This window comes from Triturus cristatus, chromosome 10 (assembly GCF_964204655.1).
Source record: "Triturus cristatus chromosome 10, aTriCri1.1, whole genome shotgun sequence".
Classification (NCBI taxonomy): domain Eukaryota; kingdom Metazoa; phylum Chordata; class Amphibia; order Caudata; family Salamandridae; genus Triturus; species Triturus cristatus.
Window position 1 is genome coordinate 965,458,313 of NC_140593.1, and position 21,058 is coordinate 965,479,370.

Below are 21,058 nucleotides of genomic sequence, written 5' to 3' on the forward strand. Positions count from 1 at the left end.
GTGAAGGTGCTGATGCTTCCAAGTTCCACCAAGACAACGTTTTAACCACTTGACCTGAAGTTTGTTCATTGGGCTATTTTCCAGCCTCAGGGTGTCCCAGTCTTTGGCTTTCCAAGGTAGGACAGTTGACAGTGAAAGGGTGGGGACTGGGGTGATGCTCAAGCTCTTACAACAATATCTATGAGGGCATAATACCAAGTGATTTAGGTCGGTAACAGGAGATGGTGCATAATGTTTCACTCAGAATCTGATTAGGAAACATGTTTCAGGAATGGTCTCAGATTGAGACGACAGCCAAGTGGCAACAGTCCACCCATTGAAAGTCACCATAGCAGGAATGGCTTCTCACTGCTGTAGAATTACGCCAAAACTGCCCTATTTTTTTACTATGCAGTATCACACTTGGCACAGTTAAACAAAGCATTTAAACTTTCAAGTTACTTGAGCTTGCAACCCCTTGTTAAAATGTCAAGTAGCTAAATTTCAAAGAAAGTGCAGTAAAAGTTGAATTCTTTGAATTTATAATTTGTTTTTCCCAGCTGCATGGTTTAGACAATACTGCCTCATAGTTTCATACTCCATTGCTGCTTAATTCCATTGGTCCTACCTACAACTGATACATTGGAATCAAAATTAACATGTTTTTAACATTTTATTACAAAATACATTTTTTAATATTAATTATAATTAATAAAAATGTAAAATAAAAAAACTCAAAAGTATTTACCTGTGACTGTTTTTACATATCTTATGAAGCACACTGTATGCTAATTTGCATTTAGAGAAAACTCATGTAAAACCTTAATAATGTTCACTGAGTGGTAATCAGCAAATAATTCTAAAATCACACAGCAGGTTGGACTTTTCTGACAAACAACGTAACCAAAATGGTGGGTGCATGCTCAGGGTAATCAGCAAATCATTCTCAAAACACCAGGAGCATTTTCATCATGTTAAAAAGAAATGATCCTTGTGAAGTTTTGGATGTTTATTTTCAAATTATCAAGCACAATGGGATCTTATGAAGTAATCAGATACTCATTCTTAAATCCCCCTGAAGTCATCAGCAATAGTCACTTTTGTGAAGTCATCAGATGCTCATTCTTAAATCCTCCTTATTAAGTCACTCTGAATAGTCACATCTTGTGAAGTCATCAGGTATGCACTCTTAAATCCTCCTGAAGTCATCAGGAATAGTAACACCCTGTGAAGTCATTAGATACTCATTTTCAATTCATCCTCAATTCATCAAGCTCAAGTTTCTAAACTTTGCTGATCGAGAGCTTGATGATTTTTGACAATGGGAAAATTACTTGTATGGTAGTTGAATGATCATCCAATGACTCTGGGATGACCTCTAAAGTAATCCTGTTTGACCTGGGCAATCGGACAGGAATTGTGTTGATGAGAGAACTTTGGCTACTTAACAAGTTTTGAAAGTCTTTCTTTTCAGTTTAAAGAAAGTTTATTAAAGAGTTTTAAAAGTAAAAAGAACTTATCAAAGAACAAGCACTCTAAACACGCTGCATACATTGACGTTCTTCTCGCTCCAAATGGCTGATTCTTTTTTTATCAGAATGGGCAGAAAAATATGCCCTCTCATTAACTTCCCAGGAGCTGCTGAACATTTGGTATGGATAAATGCAAGTTTTCGCTCACCCAATACAGTTTCTGAATCCCATAAATCTGGCAGCATTGTGGCATGAGGAAAGCAAAACAGGCAAGGAAGCATGCTGTGTAATATACGCTGTAAGTCTTTCTTTTGTCTGTACCAACCAATTCTCCAGGCTTTTGCAAGACAGGGAGTCGCAGATGGCTGTGCAAACGACACAGCAATGTAACAGGTGATCGACCTTGTCTCAACCAATCCTATTGGTTGGACAGTTCTCTGCAAGGGGTTATGTCATCATTGTTGACTGTCCAAACTCTATAATTTGTGATTGCTATGTTAAAAGTGAGTGATCTTCATGGGCACTTCCTGTTTTTCAATTCCATTTTCCAGGCATCCTTTCCCAGATTTCACAGACCTAAGTGATACAAAAAACACATCTGTCTCAGCTGAATGGGTTTTCATTGACTCATTCAAAATCAACTTTCCATAATCAACTTTTGTTTTGCTCATCTCACAGTGTCCAAACAAATACAAAGTAATAAATGTGTATTGCATTGAAAACATTAGATCTTATTATTCTTTGTGGCCTCTTGTTTGAATCTAATCTGGGTTGAAAACATCGTTCATTGTCCACGGTCATATAAGGATTTTGCTAAAAGGTGACATACTGAAAACAACTGTACTCTGACAATCTTTAGTAATTAAACTTTTCAACTCTCAAAGAATTCTACTAAGTCTGCTCCTGAAGCATCATATGATTATGTCTTCGCACATCTGAGTATCTTTCATTTTATTTCGTATTTGGGTATTTACTCTCTTTAGAAACTTAAATTACTATCACTATAACTATTACACCAACTCAAGCATTATTGTTTTTGTGCAGGGAGGGACACCTTCCTCCACAGATAAATTCCTGGGAGGCATATTCCACTTTTATGTGCGCTGCAGAATGCAGCATACATAGAAAGAAGAAACAAGGAGAAATACATATATATCTCCTCGTTACGCCTTCCCTGGGAAGGTGTAAGATTTTGGCGCATCTCCAGATTTACTAGTTCTTGTAAATCTGGCGATGCGTAAAAATCCATGGGGGTTGCATGGGAACACCCATGCAACACCCATAGATTCCCTTACCAGGGCAGAGTAACGTAGCGCAGTGATTAGCACTGCATTGCGTTACTCTCAAGTTTTTTAAACCATTCAGAGCCACACAAAGTGGCTTTGCAGTGCTTCAAAAAAATCTGTCTTAAGGTTTGCGACACCCTAGCACCGCAAACGGCCTCATAAATAGGCCCCTCAGTTTTGTGTGTATGGTAGAGAGAATTGTGGCTTATGCTTGGATGGAAGTGGTTCTGTGGTTGTGAGCACACCCACCTCTGATCATCGATGCCTTCATCAGTACAATCTTGAAGTTCCTTGTTGCGTGTCTCAGGAAGCAGGAAGCAGAGGAGCCCGCCAACGATGGGTAAGCTGCCATAGATAGCCATGGGAATGGCCTCATGGTACTTATTTAAGAGGGAAAGCAATGGGGCGATAATGCCACCAACACGGGCGGATGTTGAAGCAAGGCCCACACCATTCTGCCTGGAAATTAAAAAGAGCTTTAAATGTAACTGCAGAATGAAGACCACCCCATTGGGTGCCCTGATACAGGTTTATTACTGCTAATGACAACTGAATATTTCGTAAGAAAATTGGGCCTTTGATTATCCGAACATTTTATTGTGCTGAAATGTCACGTTTTACAATTTTAATTAAAACAATAAACAACAAAATGTTGTAAGAAATGCTTGAATTAATCACAGCCACTGGCAATCACGTAATTCCAGTCCATTGTTTTTCACGTGCTAACTGAAAAATGGCACATCAATGATGAGACCCAAATAGGCCGAAAATGGTCTGGGACTGCTTCTTTTCCCATTCAGATGGGATGCATGCAAGCAGTTTGGGATAAACTGTTCCTAATGGAGTAGGACCAAAACTGATTTGCATGAGGGTAGTTCTTGTCTGGAGTGGCCCAGTAGGCAAACAAAATGACACACTAGCATGCGGCCAGTAGAATTTGACAGCGCCTTAGATAAATTAAAGCATTCCACCCATCACCTTTCTTATATTCCTTATTACTATTGCAATTAATTGAAATATGAGTAGCCACTGCAATTTCAAAAGCAACTATGAATCTTTACATTATCAGGACATACATATATTTACATACTTTAGTGGCTCATTAGGCTACAAAGAAAAAGCAAGCTGTTGTCTCTAAATCTCTTACAGGGGCTGTGGCAGCAACAGAGATATATTACTACTTACAAGTGGTTAGTGGAGAAGTGTGGCTCAATGATTAGAGTGGCAGACCCTGATGCAGAGGTCTAGCCCGGGACCAGGGTTCAATTCCCCGCCTCAGCGGGTCTTGGGCTCAAAAATTCCACGGACATGATAATTCTTGCCTCGGTGCCTATTCCAATCATGGAGTCCCACTCTGCAACTCTGGGCAATAGCTTGTTTAATCTCCAAAACAGCCCCCTCAATGCTAAGGATGCCTGGCCTCCACCTTGGGGGTGCCCAGGAGTGGATGCCTCACCGGGAAAGCCAGGATGGGTTCCACAGCGGTATTCGTACAAGCGCCTTGAGACCCTTGTGGGTGAGTAGTGCGCTATATAAGTATCAAGTTACATTAGCGGAAAATATATTTTAAGGAGTGTACTTCATCAATTAATTCATTTATTGAACTTAAATTCTCTGTCCCAGATTAACAAACATTGTGCACTAGATTTGCATTATAAAAGTGATACAAACCTGTGAATAATGTTTAATTTTTTTATACACTGGAATGTTGCCTAAAAGTAAAGCAAAGCAGTGCAAAGTGCTACTTAGCTTTACTCTTCATTCTTCTGCATCAAGGTGGCGTTACAAGGATGGTACAAAGGCATTCCCATGCATCCACCCATGGTTTTTGTCGCAAAACCCTATCTAACTATAGTAGGTTTTGCAGCAAATAAAATGCCACTTGAAGGCAGGCATTAAAAAGGAAAAAGGCTTTATTTTTCATAGCTGTACCCACTTTGCATGTGTGTGGGGCTTTACAGCACATTTCAGAAGAGGGAAAAGTTGTCTAGCCATAGTATTTTGTACTGGAAAGGCACCCTTCCAGTACAAAATCTATGCTAGACTCATGCAGATGTCTTAGCACTATGAGCGTGGTTCTCAGCAGCCTGATTGTGTTCCGGCACTAGGAAGAGAGAAGGATACTGCCATATCTTTATAGATATGGTGCTTTCCTGCTATCACCCTATCTCGCAATGCAGCGCAGCAACTTTGGGTGCTGTGCTGAATTGTGTTGTTAATCAGGGCCAAGATGTAGAAAAATGTACACTCCTTTTGTGGTTCCTATAACTTTTCTCCGTGTCATTGGTTCCAGCCACGGCCTGTGCAAGTAAGAGTGGTGGGGCAGAGGGGCCGGGTGGGGCCGGGGGGATTTTGACGGACAATGATGAGGGAAAATTAATTCCCTTGTCGTCGTCGTTCGAAATCCCTGCCCCCCAACCGACCCCACCGCTATTACCTGCAGGGGCTGATTAGTTCCCATATTTATTTTCATTTTTCCCCGCACAAAGAGGTAACAAGAGATCAACAAAGGAGAGTCATCTTGAGGTACCTTGAAACAACTTGTATAGGTGCTCGTAGGAAGCCACAAACGTCTCCCCACTTGCATTCTCTTTGGCTCCAATGAGTTTACAAATCTCCTTAGTCCTGTCGTATAAAATACTATTAAAGTGTCAATTTTGTATCTATCTCCCCAGCACTTTCTTGCTGAATATGAGTGATTGGGCAAGTATTGTAAGGCACTTCTATCAATCTGGGAGTCTCCTATCCGATGTCAATATGTTTTCAGACTGATGGCTATGTACTTCTGCTCCACTTGAAAGGTATAAAAATAAACATTAAGACTATTGAGTGTAACAACAGTCTTATACAATATCATCCATTCAGGTTCCTGGCTTTTATCCTTCACTTAATTGCATAATTAGAACAATTCTGGTCACAAGTTAGGCAATATCTATCTCTTTTCTGACTCTTTTCCTTATCTGTCGACAACAGTAAGATTGTTTTTTATTGCATAGAAATATTAAAATATGCATTACAATAATTAAAAATACTATCTGTGATACATAAATAATTAAAACAATGCTAAATATGCCAAACAATCGTAAATATAATATTCCTGTTTAATTCTCCAAAAGGTGACGGTAAGATAGATCAAAAAGTCTCGTCAGTTTCCCAATTAATCTGTTGACTAGTTTTAGCGCCTATATAGCGTCCAAGCATGCATCTCACCTCTCCATTCACAGTAGAACAATGGAATGACCTCTGGGAGCTAGTAAAGAGATAACTTAGCCAAGTTGCTGCCATGCATTGCCCCCATTGCTACTCAGGTGCTACTCACGTGTGGTGACAGAAAAGAAAAGCAAAGTTCTTCAGCCTGATGTTCCGGTCCTTGTTGAGCAGGACCCTACTGCAGAAAATGGGCTGGTTTAACGAACTATACCATAAGATGGGATCCTGTGATTTACATTCATCCCTCAAAGTGTTGTATGGGAGTGAAGTTGAGGATGGGTGAAGATAAATCAGGGCAAGCCGTTTTTCTTTTTTTGGTAAACGTGCATAGCCCCCCAGGGAGAGCATCCAACTCACTGGTTGATTCAATTTGTACCTATGTGCAAAGGATAAGTAGCACTGAAGAATCCTCGCGCATTATGATGGTGGGTGATTTTAATGCTAAAATATCCAACGGTGTCTTTTTCAAATCTCAAGTTGGAGGAAGTATGGTCCATTCCTGATTCTTTACCACCCGATCATTTAATATTAATGTTACTTTTTCATAATTTGAGAATGTTCGACCTAGTAATGTTAAATGGCAGATTCCCAGAGGATTCCCCAACCTCCTATACTTACCGGGGCCTATATGGCCATTCATTAATTGATTCCATGGTGGTATCTTACCAACTTTTTGATGTATGTTCACAATGTAAGGTATTTCCAACAAGCATGAGTGATCATAGAATTTTGGCTGTTAATGTTGACATAGAAATCGAGAAGCCTGAACTCTGGAAGCATAGGGACGAAAGGGTTTTATATAATCGCAGTACTTGGACACACTTGTTGATCAAATAATTGTGATGGGATATCCTGTGAGAGTGTTTGTACCTCATGATGTGCCAATCCTTGTAACAAGGAGCCGCACTCAGTTCATGACGCATAGTCGCCTGACTAAATATGAGAAAGTCATCTTAGGTGCAACGAATGTGAGCCTTGTGAGATGTCTGAATGTGAACCCTTCAACGCTGTTACCAGATGCTGAGAATGTGGAAGTCAGAGATGAAGTGGATCATGACTGTTTGGAAGTGCTTGATTTTTGTACCAAACCACCTCCTGATATAAAAGATGTACCTTTGACAGAAAGTGACTACGTGATGTTCGTGGATGGATCATGTCTGAGAACGGATGAGGGAATTTTGAGTGCAACGTATGCAGTATGTATGGTAGCAGCTGTATGGGAAGCATCTTGCCTGAAAGGAGTAAAATCAGCCCAGGTTGCTGAACTTTTTGCATTAACAAGAGCATGCAAGTTGGGGAAGAATGTGAGAGTGACTGTGATAACCGATAGTCAGTACAGCTTCGGTGTAGTGCATGATTTTGGCCAGATCTGGTCCCAGAGAGGGTTTTTGACATTGAGTGGAACTCCTATAAGGAATGCTGAAGTGGTTGGAAAATTGCTTGAGGCGATACAGCTGCCTAAGCAGTTAGCAGTGGTGAAGGGTGCTGCACATTCCAAGTCTGCTTATTACATTTCAGCGGGCAACGGTCTAACAACATGGCTCAGTATTGTGCACGTAATCAGAACTCTGTGAATCGGGGAAGAGAAAAAGGAATGAATTCATGTCCCTTGCTGTTTACTAACACTGTGAATACATGGGAAGAAGTGAGGCAGTTGCAGGAAGAAGCAGGAGATGAGGAAATGAGACAGTGGGTAAAAGCAGGATGTGCACCACGGGAAACAGATCATGTGTGGGTTTATCAGGATGGAAGACCAGTCATGCCTGATAGCATGGTTTCTACCATGGCACGGATGTATCATGGACAAGCACACGTAGGAAGAGATGCTATGATCGTACTTTTCAAACAAACATGGTATAATGCCAAATTCAGACTTTTAGCTGAAAGCCTTTGTCAAAGATGCCTTATATGTCAGCAATACAATCCTGGAAGAAAAACAGTGGTAAGTCTGGGAACAATAGGACGAGAAGGAGGGCCTTTCACAAGAATGCAGATTGACTTCATTGAAATGCCCCCCTGCAACAGGTTGAGGTATGTCCGAGTGATGGTTTGTCTGTTCTCCCGATGGGTGGAAGCATACCCAACTAGAAGGAGTGATGGAATCACAGTAGACAAGCTACTATTGAGAGAGTTCATTCCTAGATTTGGTTTTCCAGTCACGATCGAGTCAGATAGAGGAAAACATTTTCATAATGAAATCATGAAATTAATTTGTGAAGCATTGAATGTACAACAGAAACTACATTGTGCCTATCGCCCAGAGGCTTCTGGTGTGGTGGAACAAGTAAATGGCACCATCCATTAAAAACAGATTGGGAAAAATGTGTTTAGCCACAGGTTTGAAATGGACTGATGTCTTGCCTCTGGTACTCATGACAATAAGATCTATTCCGGATAAGAATACTGGCTTGAGTCCTCATGAGATAGTAATGGGGAGAGCAATGAGACATGTTTTCATACATGTCAACAAGCTATTGCCTATATCTGATGACTTGGTGTTGGATTATTTCAAGGGGTTGGCTGATTCCGTTCATTCTGTGTTTCATCAGGTTGGATCGGATGCAACCACTCTTGAAAAGAAGCCAGCTCATGATCTGAGCCCAGTTGACTGGGTGAAAATAAAAGTGCATAGAAGAAGAAATTGTTTGGTCCCAAGGTGGGGTATACCACGTCAGGTGATCCTGACTACGACGACAGCTGTAAAATGTGCAGGAGTGAAGAACTGGATTCATGCTAGTCATACCTTGCGAATTCCAAATCCAGTGGATAACAAAGAAGGAGAATACTTTGAAGAATCTGATACAAGTTCCGAATCAGATACAGAAGAAATAAGAGCAAGACCAACTTCTGAAAGGGAGGAGTCAGAACCAAGTTCAGCTATAGCACCAGAGAATCTACCATTAAGAAGAAAATTGTAAATTTCTGACACCAGCTCAGAATCAGACACTGAACCGGAACAAGCACATAAGAGTGTAAACAAAAACAGTGAAGAGACTGTCAAAGAAATTCTTGATAAAGAAGTTCCGTGTGAAAAGTCAAGAGAAATGCCACCTGAAATAACAGAAATAGATGGTAAGGTACCAGATACAGAGAGAGAGGGAAAGACTATTGCGGAAGACCCCCGAGGAGATGTAGGGAAACCATACATCCAGGTAGAAGAAGGGACAGTTAGTCAGCAGGAAGATTGTGTGGAAGAATCATGTGGAGGGACAGAAGTAGATAAGAAAAAGGAAGTGGTGGAAAGAAGGACTACTGAAAGTAAGAGTCAAGTTGGAACTGAATCTGAGGACAGTGACGAAGAAGTACCAGAAGGTCGAGTCCTGAGAAAAAGAGCGTGGAGAGCTGAGAGAAATGAAAAGGGAAGTAAGTTAAAAAGGCCAGCAAAGGATGAAATTTGGCCAAACAAGATAAAGAGATTGAGATACAGATTGACACGAGTAAAATCATCCAGAGCTGAACAAGTGAATGAGGTGTCTAGCCAAGAGAAATCAAAAGACGTAGAACAGACACCATCAGGAGAAAGCAAGCAAATGAGAAAACCTAACCAGAAGTATAAGTCACCAGAATGGTCGTATGTGGCACTTCCTGAAGTACAAGAAGAGGTAGACAGCCAAGGAGATCTAGAGGTGACTATACCAGAAGTGGTTGAAGACAACGAAGAATCGGAAATCCTGAGAGTTATCTTGTCCGACATCGGGGAAGAGAATGATGTTCAGGAAATTCTGAATCAAGGTTGTGAAAGAAAAGTGAAAGATGATCAAATGCCAAACTGAAGAGACAAAAGTGATCTAAAGGGGAGAATTTTGAAAATTACTAAATAAAAGACATAACAGAAAAGAACCAAGTAGGTGCTTAGAGCCTTGGGTTTAGACAAAACTAGTTGTGAAGTAGAAGAGGCTAAATCAAAAGACACTGATCATTTTCCGAAATGGCAAACACAGAATGTAGAAAATCTACACGTGTGTTCCTTCGAAGATGGTGCAAAATGTGTTGTTGTTGTACAGGATTATTAATGCTTTTGTGGAGTGTGTTAGCTTTAATGGTCTCATTTAAGGTGACATTAGAAACAATAGAAGGTCATAGTGAGAATAAAAATGATGTAGAAAAGATTCAGAAGATTTATCCGACTAAAATAGATAGAAATTATTTACATAAAGATAGGTCCATAACTGATTTTTCTAACAATGTTTTCTCAAAATTACTATATGAATACATACAAACAATGGATGTGAGAGACTTCTATGTATGTATGCAGTTGCCTGCATCAGTGTCTGAGGGAGTGACGTACCATCACCTTCCAGTGACATATGGAATAACATGTAGTGTATTAGCAAGTTTGTTTTACAAAATAGGGAAACTAGAATATTATTTTTCTGATGTAAATAACATATTTTCACAAGTACCTGTAGTCCATAAGCTGAATAAAGTAATACCTGGTAAAGTGTTAGGTGAATTTTTCTTAGAAATAAAAGAATTAACATTAGAGTCAGTATTCAAAAATAATCTAACTTGTAGTCTGAAAAGAGAGGAGAAGGCTTTCTTAGATATGGTAGAAGAAAGGAGAATAAAAATGCAAAAGAAGGTACCTGAGGGAAAAGAAGAAAAGACAGTTTGGGATGTTGAAAGAGAAAAACATCTGAAAGGAGAAGCTAGTCCAGCAATGGCTCTAGATTGGCCTCAGAAAGGGAAATTGTGCATTAGAAGAAATAAAACTGCGTATGAAAATTATTTCATAGATTGCCATGATACTTACAGAATCATGGGTGGATGGGGATTTAAGGGAGGAAATGATCCGTTTTTTCCTGGATTATTAGCGATTACCTGACCATTGGTATGGCACATGTTATCTAGGCCTGGTTTTCCCAAAGATATTTCATGTGGGAAGAGGAAAAGATGGTCACACAAGATAGGTAGACAACTAACACGTAGAGGAAATTGTAGGAGACATTTTTGGAGCATTGATACCAGCAGTTGGAATATCTCTGAATGCACATAAAATTAGAAAATTATCAACAGTAGTGGATCGCTTGTCAACAAGCACTGCTGGAGGATTTGTATTGGTAAATACCGAAATGGTTGCCACGAGAGCCATGGTGATGAAAAATCGACTTGCCCTTGATATAATTTTGGCAAAAGAGGGTGGAGTCTGTGGAATGCTGAAGGTTCAACATTGTTGTACTTATAATCCTGAGGAAAGTCAAGATTTAAAGTCGTACATAAAGAATATAACTGATTTGCATGAGGAGATTGTTCCACTGGAAATTAAAGGAATTTGGGAAAAGATTGGAAAAAAGTTTTCTACTATTAAAGACTTTTTACTAAAATTAGGTAGTACCTTTATTGGTAAGATTTTATTTCCAGTAACATGTGTGATTATTCTAGTATTAATCATGAGATTAGGATGTTTATGTTGCAAAAGAAGGAAAATACGAAATAACATAAAAAGAGAAACTGTAAAGAAAAGAGAGAAAGAAAGAAAAGAAAGAGAATTTGAAGAGGTAGAATTAGAAGAATGGAAAGAGAATATGTATAAAAAGACAAGAGAAGAAGAAACAGGGGAAACAATCATGTGACCTAACAAAAATTTAAGAGAACTGAATTCATTTCTATTTACAAATTTTATCAAAATTTTTTGGATTTGTGGTGATATTAAAAATCACCAAAGGGGGGATTGATGGAGCAGGTAAAGCAAAATGTTGTATACCTCCTCTATTTTGCATGAAAATACTAATTATATAACCTACTTACATTATAATTTGACTAACGGGTTGCTGTGTCATACTAAATGAACCATTTGCATACACCAATTATACGTGGGACTTATTGCTATTTGCATGGCAAAATAACTCTAATAACTAAAGTATGTACGCATATTAATAGTAGTACATGTGGTAATAGGATATCGCATGAAATATGTTGCTTTTGTGATGTTTGCGTTCCCGTTTTGGACCGTAAGGGTGAGTATTATTGCTTTAAATGTCGCTATAAGCTAGGAAAATACTAAAACATAAAGGGATTAGTGAGAGTTTAACATTAGAATCTTCATTTCTTTGTATTAATTCCTCTTTTGTGTTTGTTTCGCTTAAGTTGGCATTTGGGCCTACCAAAATATGGCGTCCGAAATGGAGTTCAGAAGTGGCCACCGTCTCGTGAGCGCGATGCCTACTGCGCAGACTCAGATGGCTCTGTAGACCTCCAAGCGACCCCAAGTCACAGTGTTCCTGGTCAAGGATAGGAACATGGAGGACTGCCCAACTTCAGTCAGTAAAATCTGGTCTAAATGAACAATTGGGACATACAAGCAAACCTTTTACATTGTTGCATAAGGGCAACATGGACAGAGGAAGTGAACCAGCAAAATCCATGAGAACCTCAATAACGTGAACATCGTACGTTTCCAATGAACCAATCATCGGCCTTCTTAGCCTAAAAATGCTTCATGCTATCCCCAATTTTATTATAAAAAGGGTAGTAGAATAGGGAGAGGCGTTCTAGGCGTTCTGCGTTTTTCGATTACTGCACACCCCTATCGACCCCAGAGACGATGACAGATGCTTGCACGATTTCTGGTCCTTTGGAGATCTCTGGGACTGTAACGTGCTGAGCAAAGAACTTTCGGACTTTGAGCTTTGGCCTGCTTTATTTGGACAATTTAACGGCTAAATTCGGTTATGCAGAGTCAAACGAATTAGGGAAAATCCAGATAGCAATAATAGGTAAATATAAATGTCATGCGATTTGTGCTGATTGAACAAAATTATTAACTTTGATTGACTAAAATGCTAATATTAATTGCAAACAATATTTAGATAAACAAATATTTGATTAACAGAAAATTACGAGTTTGTGGTTTTTCAGTGAAGAGAGTAGAGAATTGTGAGTCTTAAATGTGTTTTAGCTGGTTCTAAATCACCATCAACCAGTCCAACTAGTTGGTCCGTCGACCAAGTGGTGAAGTGCCTTGATGTTTAAGGTTAGGATTCTAGAGGTGGTGATGCTAATATATATTTCTGTAAAATAACTTTTCTTCCCTACAGGTAATAAGGTACTCCCCCACATGTCCAGCGCTTGATTATTTCATCATCCCTCCTGTGTGCAGACTCGTGAGTGGAGACGTGCGAGTGTTGGTGTGATGGGCCCCACCAATGAGTGCATGTGTGAATGAGCTAGTGTGACGTTGGGTCTGTTATGCAGGAAGGATAGTTGTAAATGTGTTCTCTTCCTTTTCCCCGGTCTCGTGCTGGATCAGTTTTATCATCTGTGTTATATTTTTCTGAATTCGTTCTAGCTGTGATATTGGATACGTTTCTTCTATAATACAGTTTAGTCGAATATGTATGTTACTGTATGTATTGTGTTCTAGGTAAACATTCTTCTTTGTATTGTATCACTTTAGTGTTTTTCTTCTTTTTAATCTTCAGAGGGGAAGTTGAGAGGTGATATAAGAAGGTTATTGCTAGTAGGTCACTTGGAATGAAGAATCTTGTTTTGTAGTTCCTGGAGTTCTGACATAAGTCATTTGGCCCGAATCTCTCCGTTTCTGGTGTGAGTGGTATACCTCTTAACGTCTTATAAATCTTCAAGTCTATTATTCATTTTGCCACTATTACACCATGCCTATGCCAATAATTTCCTTTTACATTAACTTTATGGAAATATACATGGTGTGGACATCCAGAACAACTGACGTGGATCAGGCTGCAACAGACTTTCAATGGACACACAAGTGAAAAGAGCAGGAAGAGGAGGGAAGGCATCACTCTACTTCCTTTGCTTTATGTTTTAGCTACATGGAGATCCCTTCTCAACCTCCCCACACACCTTTAGAAGCATACAAATAGGAGAAGAAATAAGTAGTTTGAACAACGTTTTGTATATCTCACAAAGCCGCCGTTAGTCTAGGTATTGTATGGGATTAGCACAAATGCCAACCACAAGGTTTGAGAAAAAAGTTGATGAAGGAGGGTTTTTCCACATTGAAATCCTTTTTCCATTCTATCATTTTATTTCATTTAGCCTCTTTAGCATCCACTTTATAAAAAACAGAGTTGAATTAAATATGGCTTTCTATTAAAGTGCACGTAGCTTAAGAGTGTATTAATAAGTATTTGCTGCTGATCCTTACCAGACTATGAGTCCATACTGTGCAAACAATGAAAGCTGCAGCTCCTTTCAATGCCTGTGCAATGTGGCATAGCATCGGCAAGATGATGGGTACCAGTGGAAGGTCGCCATTGGTGGCACTGACCATTGTATCCTGAACTGTGCCCAGCACTACTTATTGACTATGGAACTTGACTCAACCATTTGTATAAAGTCTCAAGGAATAATAAACACGTACCTGATAACTGTTGGGAACAATTCTGCAGCATAGACGTAGCAAGTGGAAAAGGCACATGCTATTAGCATTTTTCCAATTACAGCAAGAACCGTGATCACAATGGGCAAATCTAGAGCACAGAGTACAAAGGACAAATGCATTACCTACGGGAAATGCTAAAATGGATGATGGATAATTCAAATCATTTTATCGTACAGATTACTTGTTTGTCATTGCTATGCCTTGATTCATTTACAATTTCGGGTACTCGGACAAGTCTGAGGAATACCATAGCCCCATTCAATTGGATATAAATAGCTGTAGTGTGCAATCTCAATTCTAGTCACATCCATAGAAGCATTTAAAATAAATTTTAGTTTCTATGGAAACAACACTGCGCTTTGAACATGTAAACATTCATTACCACATTCAATGTTGAATAATACAAATATGCATGCTAACACAATTATGATTATTGAAACACAATATTTTACCGGCAGTATCCCAAATGGATATACATTCTACACGGTTACCAATTTGCTTTCATTTTCACAGGGGATGCAAAATCTGTCTTAAGAACTATCAGAAAGAATTTAATTTAGGCACACATGCAACACTTTCCTTCCTACAGCTAAGTCAACTTGATTTATCCCTTCTGGACTTGGCTGTCTTGTTAACATACTTTAAAAAGGATATTCTTACCTTTTAGATACTGGCCCATAATATTTTTGATATCACACTATTTTTATACAATATTTATGTCTCATAATATTTTTACACAATATTTTGTTCGAATACCATGTGACATTTTGCTTAAACGGTTGATAGACTTGATGTCAACCTATGGCAAGACTCTACATTGGATCTAATCATTACTCCAAAACTGTGGCCAACATCAGATCAGAATACAGCCAACTCTTTCACTCTTGCAATTCAGTATTTATTTGCACCCACTTTTACAGGCAAACAAACATTACCACCTAGAATTATCTGTATAAACAGATAACAACAAGATCCAGCTCAACCTTAAAAATTAGTTATGGACCCAGGCCAACATCACAAACCGTGCAGCCCTAACTACTAAAGGTGTAAAAAAGCTTCCTATTCTTAAATGTCACAAAATCCGAGGTCTAGTTCTGGATACAGAATGGACAAGGTCTTACCATTCATGTGGTGGAAAACCTTTGGTACTGCCCCAGCCACAACAATGTCATGTGTGCTATATTTCACTTCAATCTACCCTTAAATACCCAGACAATTGCATGCTGAAGCATGTTGACATCTAACATCAGCTTTTCTACAAAATAGTCATCTAGTGGCGCTCTACACAGTCTTAGTGCGGCACAGGTACTCTAATTCGTGACTTGGTATGAGCTCCACTAAAACTCATCATCCTTAGTTGGAAAAGCAAAAGCACACAAATCCCACTTTAGAAAGCACTATTCTCCAATGTAAAATGACCTGTCAACTCTGGTAATGTCTTTAGATTCAGATGTGCTGTGTCTTTGTAGGTTAGTAGGTCTGCGGAGTCTTATGGAAGCCAATGCATGTTTTGATCTTACAGAGCGCAACTTATCCTGGTTGCCATTTATATTTAAAACAATATTTTTAGGAGAATTATTGCTCACTGTCTCAGTGTAAGAATGGTAGGTCTTGTTTTGTGAGATAGACGCTATACTTTACACTATTTATAGCAGTGTTTTCCAGCATGACAAGTCTTAGTGCAATGAAATATTAGGTATTATAAAGGTGTTGATGAAATAGGCTCTTTGGGAAAATCTGTCTACAGGATAAAGGATGTGCGTAGTAGAGGCTTCAATCAATCAATCACTCAATCATTCAGGAAATTGTAAGCGCACTACTCACCCGTGAGGGTCTCAAGGCGCTGAGGGGGAGGGTCCTCAGATCTGTTTAGCCAAAGAGCCAGGTCTTGAGGGTCTTCCTGAAGGTGTTCAGGGAGGGGGCACGTCTGATGTCTGCTGGTAGCTCGTTCCAGGACTTGGCTGCAATGTGAGAGAAGGATCTTCTGGCTGTTCTGGCTCTGTGGATGCGCAGGGTTTCAGCCAGTGCGAGGTTGGAAGATCGGAGGTTTCTTTTAAGTACGTGGAAGTTGATTCTGTCATTGAGGTATTTGGGTCCAATGTTGTGTAGACATTTGTAGGCGTGAGTGAGGATCTTGAAAGTGACTCTTTTCTCCACGGGGAGCCAGGGGAGACTTCGTATGTGTTGGCTGATGTGTTTGTGTCGGGGGATGCCAAGGACGAGTCTGGCGGCGGTGTTCTGTATTGTCTGGAGTTTGCGGAGTAGGGAGTTGTTGATGCCGGCGTAGAGTGCATTTCCATAGTCCAGTCTGCTGGTGATAAGTGTGTGGGTGACTGTCATCTTTGACTCAGGGGGGATACACTTGAAGGTCTTGCGGAGGATGCGGAGGGTGTTGAAGCAGCTGGAGGTGACGGTGTTGACCTGTCGGTTCATGGTGAGTGATGAGTCGAGTGCGATGCCGAGGTTCTTGGTGTGGTCTGAGGGGGTAGGTGGGCTTCCGAGGGTGGTCGGCCACCAGGTGCTGTCCCATGCAGAAGGGGTGGTGCCGAGGACGAGGACTTCTGTCTTCTCAGCATTGAGCTTCAGGCAGCTGTTGGTCATCCAGACTGCGACGTCTTGCATTCCTTTCTGGAAGTTGAGTTTCGCAATGGTCGGGCCTTTGGTGAGGGAGAGGATGAGCTGGGTGTCGTCGGCGTAGGATAAGATGTTGAGGCCGTGTTGTCAGACGATGGCTGTGAGGGAGGCCATGTAGATGTTGAAGAGGGTGGGGCTCAAGGATGGACCCTGTGGGACTCCACAGGTGATTTTCAAGGGGTCAGAGAGGAAGGGTGGGAGTCTGATCCTTTGGCTTCTTCCGGTGAGCAATGATTGGATCCAGTCTAGGGCTGTTCCTTGTATGCCTGCGTCATGTAGTCTGTCGACTAGTGTGCGGTGGGAGGTGGTGTCGAAGGCCACTGATTCGAGTAGGATGAGGGCTGCAGAGTGGCCTTGGTCCAGGAGGGTGTGGATGTCGTCTGTGGCAGCGAGTAGGGCGGTCTCTGTGCTGTGGTTGCTTCGGATTCCCGATTGGGATGGGTCGAGGATGGCGTGCTCTTCAATGAATCGTGTCAGTTTGCTGTTGACTGTTTTCTCTGCAAATTTGGCTGCGAAGGGGAGGAGCGAGATGGGCCGATAGTTCTTGAGGTCGGTGGGGTCAGCTGTAGGCTTCTTGAGCAGAGGTCTGACTTCTGCGTGCTTCCAGTCGTCTGGGAAGGTGCCTGTTGTGAAGGTGGTGTTGATGGTGCGTTGTAGTTCAGGTGCGATGGTGGCCGCGGCTCTGTGGTAGATGTGAGGGGGGCAGGGGTTGGTGGGGGCCCCCGAGTGGATGCTTCCATAGTCGAGGCGGTGTCTTCAGGGGGGTGGGGGGCCATCTGTGGCACCTGGTGGATGGTCAATGAAGTTGTCGTAGAGGTTTTTGATCTTGAGGTGGAAATAGGTTCCAAGCTTGTCGCAGAGGTCTTGGGATGGGGTGATGTCTGTGGCTTCGCTGCGTGGGTTGGTGAATTCTTGAAGGACACTGAAAAGTTCCTTGGAGTTGGTGGAGTTGGCCAGGATTCTGTTGTGGATGAAGTTCCTTTTGGTGGCTCTGATCTGGTTATGGTAGTCCGTCATGGCGTCCTTGTAGGTGGTGTGGTTTTCGGTTGTCTTGGTCTTTCTCCAGTTCTTCTCCAGGCATCTGCAGGTGCGCCTGGCTTCTTGGAGAGCAGTGGTGAACCAGGCGGCTTTCCTGGGGCATTGTCTGTTGGGGTTGCATAGCGGGCGAGCTTCTCTGCGCAGTTGGAAATCCAGGTGTGGAGTTCTCTGGCTGTGTCGTTTGCCAACCTACCAGGATCTAAGAGTCTGGAGTCCCTCCAGTCACCACATGTAAGAGAGTTTCCACTCCATTTCAATACAGTGACCACAATTGCAAATTGCTTATTTACTGGGTGTTTGACCCTTTTGTCAGGAATCTACCTGGGAAACAGTTTATCGCTCCTTCAAATTTATTCAGGCCAGCACACTTGAGCCTTCCTGACTGCCAGTACCCCTCCCCGCTATAGGGTAAGTTTAATTTACATGTATAGCCGGTGACAACTGTGAGACGTTGGCCTGGTATATGCTGTCAACTAATTAAAGTGGGCACCTTGCACCAGCCCAAACAACCCTTATGATGTATGAGGTCAAAGATAACCTTTAGAGAGCTATCCTAGTGGTAGCGGTGGAGAGCAGCCTTCAGGCTTAATCTTGAAGGAATGTAATGCAGCTTTTATCACTAGAATATCATCTCCTATATTGACTAAATGAAAGGAGAACCACACAGTAGTCATATAAAAATATATATTTATTAATATAACACTCTCTAGTATCCTCTACACGAGGATAGAACACAAAACACACAATACGGGAGCAATAGAACAGTTATAAGTAGCACAGATGTTGGCAGTCTTGTTCATGTAAAATCTAACGTCTTACAGCCAGGTAAGCCTTTTTGTACCCAATGGTGAGGGTTGGACAAATTCGGGGACCCTCCTAGGGGAGGGGTGGCTACACCCATGTCCTTTGTATAGTTTCGCGCCAGAGCAGGGGCCAATGGCTCCCAGAACTGGTTTGAGATGGACTATGCACAGGGACACCAAATGTGAGCAGACTTTCAGGCACTCTCAGAGTGCAAAGCAAACACAAGGGCATGATGGAGGGAGTGCTGAAACGTTTCAAACACTCACCCCCAGTCACAGATCTGAGTTGAATCCATCATAGTTCTGTAGCTCACTTTAATACCTTCCATTTTAATCATTCTAAAGATGCACGCCATCATGCATTTATGATTTTATACCCTCTTTTCCTCTTGCTGTATCGGAATTAGCAGACCAATTTCATGGGCACTCACCCAACATGGACACCACTTTTCCACAGAATAGGTCTTCATGACCCAGCGCCACTACCCATGTGCGATGCTTGCGCACTACGTATAACTATGCCACTCTTCCAGGGAAGCTGTTATCGGTGATTTGTTTCCACCTCCACCGGTCGTCTTGTGTACCGTCCGTGGATTTTGCTGCTTCAGTTGGCTCCCCAAGCTTCATACAAGTAAGTCATTGCCTGGAGACACACTCTGCCCTGCACCCCGATCCCCGTCCCCCTCGCAACGTTCCCTCATGAGCCTCTCGTTTTTTTCAGAGGATTCGCTGTTTCTTTCGGCTGAGGCTGATCGCCCCACGACATGATTTATCACAGGTCTCCCTCTTCATGTAGCCCCCCGTGGCCTCCAGAGTGAGTGCACACTTCACCATCTTGCCCACACGCGCTCACCACTTGCCATTGCCGACCACTAACCCCCTCCCCTTGACCATAGGAATGCATTTACTGCACCGCTTGTGTCCACGGACACCCAGGGCTCCCAGACCTGTTCATTATACAAAGTAAGTCCCCCTTGTGGTACTGCTTCCTGCTTAACGCGCCTTCTCCACCCTGAATTTAGTCATCATTCTTCCTTTTACCTGCAGCCACTGGACCTGATTTATTTCATTTTTCGGATCCATCATATCTTCATCTGGCTCCGCAGCTTTCCAGGGCACGTACCTCCAGCTACTTGGTCCCTTCCAGTTACTACTCTAGTCGCAAGTAAGCAACTTGTTCTCCCTAGATTAAATGGCACCAGTGTCACTCCACCAGGTTCACTTATCCTCAACTTGCCTCTGGATATAACGGACCATCCTCTCTGCACTCACCGTCATGAGGAGGCAACTCTCTTTCACATTGTTACACAGATTAGATCTGATAGACACTTGGATCCTGATCCTACCGTCCCTAATTCACTGTACTCATCCTTCTGGAGACTTTACTTATACAAGGTCCACATAGAGCACTCTGACTTATTCCACTGTCTATTATTGCTTGTTTTGTAATCTCCTTGCTTCACAGATTAGCTCTGTAAATGATACTGTTTTAAATTGTGTTTTACCTACTTTTCTCGGGACCATTGTTTGATTTCTGGTTTTCTTCTTAATAGATTCCACTTGCTTACACTTGTTTCGTCCTGATGATGATCTTGCCTTATTGAGATCGAAACGCTGTCGACCTCCTCAACCAAAAACTCCTCCACTGCATTTAATTAATTTTGAGTTTTTTGTTGTTGTTGTGAATGCGATGTAAATTTGAATGTCACAAACACCCTTCACTTCACGCACCTTTCACTTTTTGTGTGAGCACTGGAACTATTACCGTAAAAGCATACGATAATACTACCTTTATGCTGTTAATAAATGTGATGTCAGACCAAACCTTGTGTCCCTGCATACATTGCATAACCAGTCCCGCCTGGACTTTCCTCAAACAACTCCTCTGAGTAACACTGTTCTAAAGGAATTTCAGTAGCCTAGGCTACACGAGGACCCTTTTGGCCTCTTACTGATCATTTTTCTTTCCAAATAAATAAATGAAATAAATAAAATAAATTTCATGGGAACAGTCCAGCGTGAACTGCCAAGCCATGTCTTCCCTGGACCGGAAATAAGAATCCTGGGACCGGTTTCGGGCTAACAACCCTCATCAGCCAGACTAGCTTGAATCCAGTGGCAAAGTGAGCAAGGGACCCATGTCTGGGCACACCCTACCAACTTGGGGCGAACAAAGTAAACACAAGGACATGATGAACGGAGTGCTGAAACTTTTCAAACACTCACCCCCAGTCACAGATCTGGGTTGAATCCATCATCATTTCTTTAGTTCAC

The 21,058-nt window shown here is 41.6% G+C and overlaps 1 protein-coding gene across 2 annotated transcripts in view; it reads right to left on the minus strand.

Annotated features, from left to right (window-relative positions):
- Positions 1-973: 973 nt before the first annotated feature.
- The window catches only part of LOC146796336 (solute carrier family 22 member 13-like), a 492,717-nt gene continuing 472,632 nt past the window's right edge, over positions 974-21,058 (minus strand). For both annotated transcript variants that reach the window (XM_085628861.1, XM_085628860.1), the window contains exons 8-10: positions 14,289-14,397; positions 2,987-3,196; positions 974-2,027 (exon numbers count right to left, since the gene is read on the minus strand). In XM_085628861.1, coding sequence (XP_085484987.1) covers positions 1,949-2,027; positions 2,987-3,196; positions 14,289-14,397 — 398 coding nt within the window. In that variant the 3' untranslated portion in view covers positions 974-1,948. The remainder of the gene's footprint in view (positions 2,028-2,986; positions 3,197-14,288; positions 14,398-21,058) is intronic.